The following is a 9,378-nucleotide window of genomic DNA, read 5'->3' as shown; positions in this document are numbered from 1 at the left end:
GGATAATTAGGGAAGAGGGAGCACGGTTGTAGTTTGGTGACAGATCAGTACAGTACACGCCCTCATGGATTGGTGGTATGTTATCAGTAACAATATGGCAGCATTATTAAGATACCAGAGCTCTTTCACTGTGCCTTCAGGTCAGAGGCTCTGTGTGCACTGTAAACAAACCTCTGCGGGGGGGAATAGAACTTGTTAAGTGACAAATATGCTGTTTATTTTGATAACAGCATGAAGAGCCTGACTGAACATGTAATTTGATAAAAGAAGAACCACTATGTGATTTAAGAAGAGATATGTGCTGCTTCTATTTATCTGTTGACTATTGAAGCTGTAGCCTGCACCTCAACAACAAGCTGGCCTCAATGTTTTTATTTTTGACCAGCAAATAAGAGGGCAAGCTAACATTATTATTGAAATGTGTTCTGTTGGGATGGGGGATGGGATGTCACCCGAATTCAGAGGTGACATCCCATTTCCCACTGCTTATGTGTAATGATAAACACTCTCACCACTGCAAATGTTCAATGATAATATCCGTTTACACATAGATAACAGTTATGTTTCCCACATTTTGCTGCTATGTTGGTGTGTAGAAATAGTGACACAATATTATTAAACTTAAGCTATATATGTTCATTTTAAGTATGATAATTTAATATTAAAATTAAGCCTCTGTAATAATATTTTGAGTGATTTTCATTAGAGATTGATGTATTTTTATAGGTTGGTGTGTCATATTATATTTTGGGTTCCTGGCAGCTCAGAGGTCTTGAGCCTTTGCAGGAAAAGTAGACACTGCGTGTGGATAAGGACCGTTTAGAAGGTGCTAAACCTTGACAACCTTAAACAAACAGAATGAACCTGTCTCCCAGAGGGTGCAAATTGATGCATTTCCCCAAAGCAGTTGTATTGAAGAGGCATTCTGTGAGATGTGTAGTTACTGCAGTTGAACAAATGTGAGATTTATACATTTTACTGAGGTCATTGTGCCCAGTGGAACATATGTTTATCAGTGGACCAAGTAACAAACTGATGAGTCAGGAAAAAAACTAAAGTGCTTTTTAAAGTTCTCATATTTATTTCATCCTTCACCATCATTGTCCTTTCACCTCAGCTGTTGTTGAGCCAGACCCTGTGCCTGTGGAAGAGGTGATTGAAGCTGCTGTAGCAGAGGACACTTCTGTTCCACCACCAGGTACCTGAGTGTGAATGACTTGGTGTCACAACGCTGTTGAATTGTCAGGCTTCATTAGTGCAGGCAGACAATTCATAGATGCAAAGAAATTACATTTGTCACATTCAAATGTTGAGGTACTCCACAGTATATGTAGGTGACTAAAGGCCTACTGATGAAAGTATAGTTGTGATGGGTGCATATTATATGAGCATATTTGCTTCGAGGATGTTATAAACTGACATCCACAGCACTAGGCTTGGTATGAGCTGCCTTGTGTAGAATGGTCTCTGTAAAGCATACAGTAATACTATAGTAATACTGCCGGTCTACTGCTGGTATGTGTGATTGTGTGTGTGTGTGTGTGTGAGAGAGAGAGAGAGAGTGTGAGAGTGTGAGAGAGAAGGAGAATCTATACAACACTCTGCTTCTCTTCCATAGAGCCTGAACCTGAAGTAGCAGCTGAGGCTGAACCGAGAGCCAGAGGCCAGAGCCAGAGCCAGAGCCAGAGCCAGAGCCTGTGGAGACTCCTGAGGTCTGTATAGGCCAGGTTATGTCTTATAAAATCAGTCCAAATGCAGACACTTGAATGTTCTTTCAGTTTAAATGCTCATGCTGAAGGTTGACATTGTCTTTATCCTTTAGTCCTCACGATAATCAGTTTAAAACTCACACAAATACAAGTGTGAACCTGTTGCTGACATTTGGGTGATGTATTCCTTTTCAGGTGATTGAGGAGGATCCAGAGGTGCTGGAGGAGGAGCCCCCTGTTGTAGAAGAGGATGTCCCTGTGGAGGAGGATCCTGTTGAGGAGGAGGTATGTGGTTTTTGTTATTGTTGCATCATAATTACACACTGGTTTCATAAATGCTTTGCTCTCTTGGTGTGTTTCCCATAAGAAAGGAAAATGATCACAGCAGGAATGTAGACCTGCAGCAGGCAATACCACCTCCTACCAAGAAAACAATAGTCGCTCAAATGGAAAACCTGCACCTCCTGCTGGTAATGAGCATTAAACCAGTTTTTTTTAATAGCTTCTGTTTGTTCTGTGTTTGTGGGGATTTGCATGGTACTTGTAATACAGCTTATATAAAAGTTAAAAGACAAAGCCTAAACACTGATTGATTTACAGTGTTTTGGTCTGCTCAACTTAATGAATGAATAAAATATGGTAAATAATGAATAATTTATTTTGAATGAATATGACAGAAGAAATGTCAATTATTGATAAAGATGGAACATCATTAGTTTTTCTTCCCCCAAACAGTGAAATAGAAATATATCTTCTACTGACACACAGATCAACATTAACATGTCACAACTTCAACAAATTCCAGCAAGAGTACATTTTTGCTGTGATCAGATGGAGTAACTACCCTGTGTGTACTGTTGGTAGATAGCAAACATGTCTAACCTGTGTGAGGTGGCACCAGTATGCTGCCAGCACCTGCAGGTCCAGTATTTCTGTCGATTTTAGTTCTTAGAGGTTTAAACAGTGGTGTAAAATACGGGCAGTGACAAGTAAATTCACATTACTCACATTCAATACTCCCACTTGCCCCGAGTCAGCCAATTACAAAAGATGTTGTGTTTTAACATGCTGGTTTTTGTTATTGTTTTGCTCCAGTCTCTCTAGAGTTGTCTGATATCAGCTTTTGACTGTCTGACAGTTTGGCTGCCAATCAGAGTAACAGCTCATTGGCAGAGAAGATGCCTAAACCATAAAGGGCCTGTTGCGTCAAAGGGTAGAAAACAGGGACCACACCACGATTCATTACATCTTGAACTTTTGGATTTTCGTGATAAAACCTATTGCATCTTTGGAGTAACTAAAGCCACGGATGTTTCTTTCTGACTCTCGTCGTGTTTTTTCTTCTAAAGCTCCAAAGTTCCCCTCTGATCTCACTCAGATTTAAAAAATGCTCTCTTGAGATGTTGCCCATGTCTGTTTTAACTGTTTAAATGATATATTTTCTAACGTTCGGCTGATGATTTTGCTTAATGCAGGCTGCTCCAGCTGAGGAGGAGCCAGTAGCTGAAGAGGTTGCAGAGGAGATGATGGCAGATGAACCTGCAGAGGAGGCAGCAGCTGAAGAGGCTGTGGAGGAGGTGGAGGAAACTGTGGAGGAGGAGGCTGCTGACGAGGCCGTGGAGGAACCTGCAGCAGAGGTAGAGGCTGAGTTAGAGGAAACTGAGGAGCAGGAGGAGGCTGAGGCTGTAGAGGAGGTGGCCGAGACTGTGGAAGAGGAGAGTGCTCCTACAGAAGTAGCCGCGGAGGAACCAGCTCAAGAAGAGGAGGCTTCTCTTGCAGAGGAATTTGCTGAGGAGCTCAGTGAACAGGAGGCAGGACCTTCAGATGAAGCTGTCGAGGAAGCAGTAGAAGAAGAGGAGGCACCTCCTGCAGATGAACCTGATGAGGAGCCTGCTGGAGAGGAGCCAGCTGCTGAAGAAGCTGTTGAGGAGGTAGCAGAGGAAGAGGAGGCAGAACCTTCAGAAGAGGCTGCTGTAGAGGAGGAGGCAGCACCTTCAGAAGAGGCTGAAGAGGAGGAGGCAGCACCTTCAGAAGAGGCTGTTGAGGAGCCTGCTGAAGAGGATGCAGATCCTTCAGAGGAGGCAGTCGAGGAGGCTGCAGAGGCAGAGGCAGCAGACACAGAGGCTACTCCAGAAGAAGTGGAGGAGCAAACACTCCCAGGTAAGAAGGAAAGGATATACTGTAGGTGAAAGACCAGGTATACCAGTGGTATTTGGTATTGTCATGAATTTTTAACCTTGATCCCAACATTGAGCTGAAAGGAATAGTTTGACATTCTGTGAAATTTGCTCATTCACTCTCTGGTGAAGTGAAAGATGACAAGATTGATACCACTCTCTCCATTAAAGGGGAACACCAGAGTTTTACATATCGTATCTGTTGTATCAGCTTCAGCGGAGCTGTTGTTTCTTCAGCTCTTAATCAGTATCAAAGCAGAACGTAGTGTCAGTGAAGTGCAAGTAGTGAGGTCCTTGGTAATAAATCAATTTCCACTAGTGTCTCAGCAGCTTCCATTCCTCCTTGATACAGAGCTTGTCTCCCACAGGATAAAATACCTTCATCATTTTGTAACTCAGCACCAATAACTGAACCATCAGGACAGATTAAAGTTCAGGAAACTCTCTTTATGAGAGACAATAAACCCATTTGATTGAACCACACACTAGTGTGTGCTAGTAGACCAAGTAGCATTATTCAGAGAAGAATGACCGCATTTCACTCCTGCTTTTAAGAGAATAAGCTGACATGTAGTACTATTTAACATAGTGTCTACCGAGCTGTTAGTATGGAAGTACTGATGCTGGTGGTCCAAGGATGATATTCGGTGTCCGTGTTGAGCTAATGATGACATAATGTGTTCACTGCTTCTATTCTGTGGAGCATACAGTTTTTCATGGTGACGTGTTTTTTTTCCATGGTCACAGAGATGGAAGAAGTAGCACAAGAGGTAGAGGAGACAGCTGAAGAAGGTGGGTACCCACACAGACACATGCACATTTGATTTAGAAAAAAACAACCAACTTGAGGTTGTTGGATGTACTGTAGATTTGGTGGGGAAAAGCTTTATGAGGGAACAGCACTGGCATATTCTAAAGATTTGGGGGTCTTACTCGTTCATGTATGTTTGCCTTTGCAGCAGCAGAGTTTGTTGAGACTGAGGAACAGATTCAGGATGAGCCCACAGGTAAAAATCATTTTCAGCCAACACCATGCTCATAATTAATGTTTATTCTGTATATGACCTTAGCAACCACCTGCACAGCTGTAGCATTTAAAAAGTCTTAAAACAGGAATCTAATTTGGGATCTTGACATTTCACTTAAAATACTTTATGAACGGATAAAACTACAAACCCTGGCCTTGTGTTGGAGTATCAATGAGGAAAAGCAGAATATTTATATATAATATTAAAACACATTTGGGAGCCGTGTGGCTGTAATAATATTAAGTCGGCTCTGTCACCTGTAACATCTTTATCAATCATCACACAGTGGCTGTGTACTTATGTGGGGAAGCAGTGATTCCTATGAGCCACGATGAAACCTCTATTTTCTGCTTGTACACTTGTCTGACAACAGAAACAGAAAAAAGTAAACACAAGAACAATTTAATGAATTCAACAGGGTGATTACAGGAGCAGCACAGAAGGAGAGCTTTAATCAGCTGAGCTGAACTTTAAGGTTGAACGTAAATTTGTATTAACGTAGGAAGATCTGTTCCTACTCTTATCTTGGCTTAGCGGTGGAAACTTCTGAAACATTGTGTAATATATAAGTAATAACATGAGGCCAGGCCAGCTGTGTGCAGGAGAATATCTGCTATCTCATGTGTGCTGTCGACGTGGAGCTGATAGTCAGCTGCACTTTGGCTGCTTTTACAGAGGAGCACATTATCTTTTCTGTGTGTTACTAGAAAGCCTGGAAAAAGATAATTCACATATGTTTTTTTCCATGAGAGGGAAATCCACTGAGACAGAAAAACTTTCTACTACAGTTGCACCAGTAGCATAGAAGGACCCACTCCACACAAATGTGTGTATTTTAAGTACGAAGAACATTACACACAGTACTATAAAAAAAACTAAACAAAACCCACTGTGATATGACATTGATGATCAGACTGTAACAACCTATCTGTACAAACTTCAAATGTATACAACCAGTGAAGGGGGGAAGTATATATTGGAATATGTTGAAGAAAACTCTCAAGTCCTTAATTCATAGTTTGCTGTAGTGGTGGTGATTTATTGGTATTCCAGAATACGGTGAGTCTGCTGACACATAGAGCAGGTGTGGGACGGCAAACTGACCCAGAGTGAAGGGCAGGGGGTACAGGACAGTGATCAAGGTGAACAATGGTACAGGGTAGGATCACAGAGGGAATGGGTATTTACATTCACAGATCTTACAGTGACACAGACAGTGGTGATTCAGCTGGAGCCAGGAAGGGCCACAGACTCAGCAGGGGGGTAGGAAGACCACCAGACTTGGTCAACTTGTCATTGTAAGGAGTGACAGAACTAACACTGGAAGGTGTGATGAACAGCAGGATCAGAAACAGCTGTATGTACAGCTGCATTCAAGCACTGTGAGACTGATTGTTATAATGGTGATAATAATAGTGACACTTATAGGTGTAAGTGTTTAATAATCTCTGACCCTTCAGGTGTGAGGCTTAACATCATCCTGTTTGTGCTTCCCTTAGAAACGTAGAGGCTGCTGTGGTTGTCGTGGTGACAGAGCAGGAACCCATTGATGTTGCATCAGCACCATCTGAGCGTGCTCAGAACGATGATGCATCTCTCCACCTCCAGAGAAACGATTGAGTCGTTATGACAACCCCCCCCCCCCAACCCACCCACCCATCTCTCTCCCCCTCCCTCTGTTTTCACACCTTGCTTTAACTTTTGAGATAATGGATGAAAACTGTTTACTAATATGGTACTCCTGTTCTTACCCTTCTTGTTTTTTTGAGTTTTTGTTCACTCTTCATTTTTTTTTCTTCTCCAGTAGAGCACCCATTTCCATTTTTGTTTAAGGTGGTTTAGTTCTGTGTGTGTGTGTGTGTGTGTGTGTGTGTGTGTGTGTGTGTGTGTGTGTGGCCATGTGAGGTCTATGTGCTCTACTTGTATACCAAGTCTACCCGAGTCTTGTATCAACTATAACAGTAATCCTGTCTTGAACTTTTATTTTGAAGCCTCAGTGACGTGGTTTGGCTTCCTGGAGCTAAATTCTGTTGCCAAGCAAAATGAGGCCAAAGGTAAAATTAGGCCACAACTAAAGACCACTGTATTGTGTGTTTCAAAACAATCTGAGTTAGAAGACTCTGCTCTATATACAAGGTCAGCCTGTGACTTTGTGGGTTCAGAGTCTTCACAGATTCAAAGCTGGGGCAGCAAAACCAGAAATCTTGCTCTGAACACTGCAGGATGTTTCCCTCCTGTTGATTGGTTTAATGGAGGAAACAAAAACATTTCAAAGTTCTTGTCGAAATAAAAAAAAGCTAAATTCTGCCCCTCTTTTAGAAAAAGCAGCACTGTTCAGCTGTGTTTCTGTCTGGTCACTGTTGAAGATTCTATGCAAAGCTGTCGTGAAGTCTGTCACCCTCCTCCTCTCCTCACCCCTCCTCACCCAGCCAGTTTATTTACCACTCAGTATGTGTCAACTCCAGGATGAGCCATATGCTAGCATGTGAACTTGGAGAGAAAGTGTGTGTGTGTGTGTGTTCCTTATGATGCATGTGTTCTTGTGCTCTGACAAATCTCTTGCTAATCACTTCTTTCTGTGAGCAGTAAATGTCACGATGTAGTTTTGGAGACTGTGTTTAACTTTTTCTCCTCATTTGTTTTCTAATTACATGTACGTGTGTGTGTGTGTGTGCGTGTGTGTGTGCGTGTGCGTGTGTGCGTGTGCGTGTGTGTGTGTGTGGTGTGCGAGTGCGGTGGTGTGTGTGTGTGTGTGTGTGCGTGTGAGAGTGAGTGTGTGTGTGTGTGTGTGTGTGTGTGTGTGTGTGTGTGTGTGTGTGGGGTCTGTGGTCTGTATTGCTTTTTTTTTTTCATATTTCCATCTATGAATACGAAGATCATTAACCAGACTATCAAATAAGTTTGAACTGAAGTTGTAACTTTTAACTTCAGCTCTTTGAGTTTGAACTGTGATGTAAATTAAGACACTGTTGACAGTACAAAGCTGTCACACTGTGGTGTCAGGATTCTTTCTTCAAACACACCAGCTATACATGGAGGCTAATTCAGGTGGGATCGTTAGACTGAGTTAGACTGAACCCTGTGTGACCCAGATCCCATTTTCTTTAATGCCAGGTTCAGAGTGAGATAACTGTATTTCTGGCTCATAGAGGGTTAAATAGATCAGGCACCATATTCCTGTGGAACGTCCAGCCATCACTTGCTGACTGATGCCAGTGAAACACACTAAGATCTTTGTTTTTCTCATCAGTGGCAAAACCTCACTGCCTCATTCCCACTGCTCAAAAACTCATAGTTGTGTGTTTTATATCCTTTTCTTTAAAGGAAACTTGGTGTCATGTTTCTTATTCACTTATTCACCCTTTTCCTTTATAACAACAGAATTTGTCTTGATGAGTTTTTAAATCATTGATCTTTGGTAGCAGGGCTCCAGTAGGCCCAAAAGATCAGAGCACAAAACATCGTTTTATGAATTATTCCATCACAAAGCTGAACTTGTGGAATTAAGAAAGATAAATGAGAACTGTCTGTATTTTATTTTGGAGATGATGACCTGACCTGATCTGCAGGGGAACATCCTTTTTCTCTCCTTATTCCAACTGTACATCACCTCCTATTGGATAAGATATAACTGTGACTGTGGTGGTTTTGGAACAGTGGGTGCACCACCCACATTTCTGTTGAGATACTGACACTAAAGTGTATGTAGGTCTGATGCCGTAGGAATAAATTACAAAACAACATTACAGTGGGAGGAGAGAAACTTTAGAAAAACATTCCTTGTTTTTTAAAAAAATCTTTCATTTGGTGTCACAGTTCCAGTTTGTGTCTCTAGTCCTCACGTACTGTAACTACCAGATTGTTTTTAGGGATGAAACATCCCAGTGGTGTGCAGTAGCTGTTTATGTAGGATGTCTTTTTTCTGTGTAACACTAGTTGGTCTTTTCTACTTCCTAACACCTTGAGTCAATGTGAACTGTAAAACATTTTTAACATTGAAGATTGCAATCTTTACCAAGAGAGAGCTTCTAGATTTTTAAAAAGGAACATTTTTAAAAAGAAGAGAGAAATAAAGAACCTAATTTTCTGAAAATGCTTTAAAAGCTTTTTTACAAAGCCATAAGCTCTTTGTGACAGGCAGGTTTTAAGGGGCTGTGCTACTTCAGGACAAATGTTTATTCTCGAAGAATACAAGGAAGAGCAATAAAACTCAAACAGCAGAGAGACCACACTGCAGCAACCCAGTGAAACTGAATTCAATGTTTTTCATCATAAACTTGGATCAGAAGTCATGTCTGTGCTGTAAACGGTTGTGATACATGGGCAGCTTTGTTTCCAGGCAATGAGGGTGGCACTTACCAACACGCTGTCTGTTGTGTACTAAACTCCAAGTTGCTGTGAGGTAATATTGCTGTTGGTTAAAATGCTGCCCATCTCTTTGCCTCACAGTGTTGTCTGTCAATC

The 9,378-nt window shown here is 41.7% G+C and overlaps 1 protein-coding gene across 1 annotated transcript; it reads left to right on the top strand.

Annotated features, from left to right (window-relative positions):
* The first annotated feature begins 1,460 nt into the window (after nucleotides 1-1,460).
* On the top strand, nucleotides 1,461-7,526 carry LOC127138951 (fibrous sheath CABYR-binding protein). The gene is made up of 7 exons (XM_051069765.1): nucleotides 1,461-1,469; nucleotides 1,662-1,712; nucleotides 1,905-1,994; nucleotides 3,185-3,869; nucleotides 4,634-4,678; nucleotides 4,846-4,893; nucleotides 6,414-7,526. Exons 1-7 carry the CDS (start codon nucleotides 1,461-1,463, stop codon nucleotides 6,419-6,421), a joined length of 936 nt encoding a protein of 311 aa, XP_050925722.1. The 3' UTR covers nucleotides 6,422-7,526.
* The last annotated feature ends 1,852 nt before the right edge of the window (nucleotides 7,527-9,378 follow it).

This window comes from Lates calcarifer, linkage group LG4, assembly GCF_001640805.2.
Source record: "Lates calcarifer isolate ASB-BC8 linkage group LG4, TLL_Latcal_v3, whole genome shotgun sequence".
Taxonomy (NCBI): domain Eukaryota; kingdom Metazoa; phylum Chordata; class Actinopteri; family Centropomidae; genus Lates; species Lates calcarifer.
Note: the sequence above shows the minus strand (reverse complement) of the source record. Positions and strands in the feature narration are given on the sequence as shown.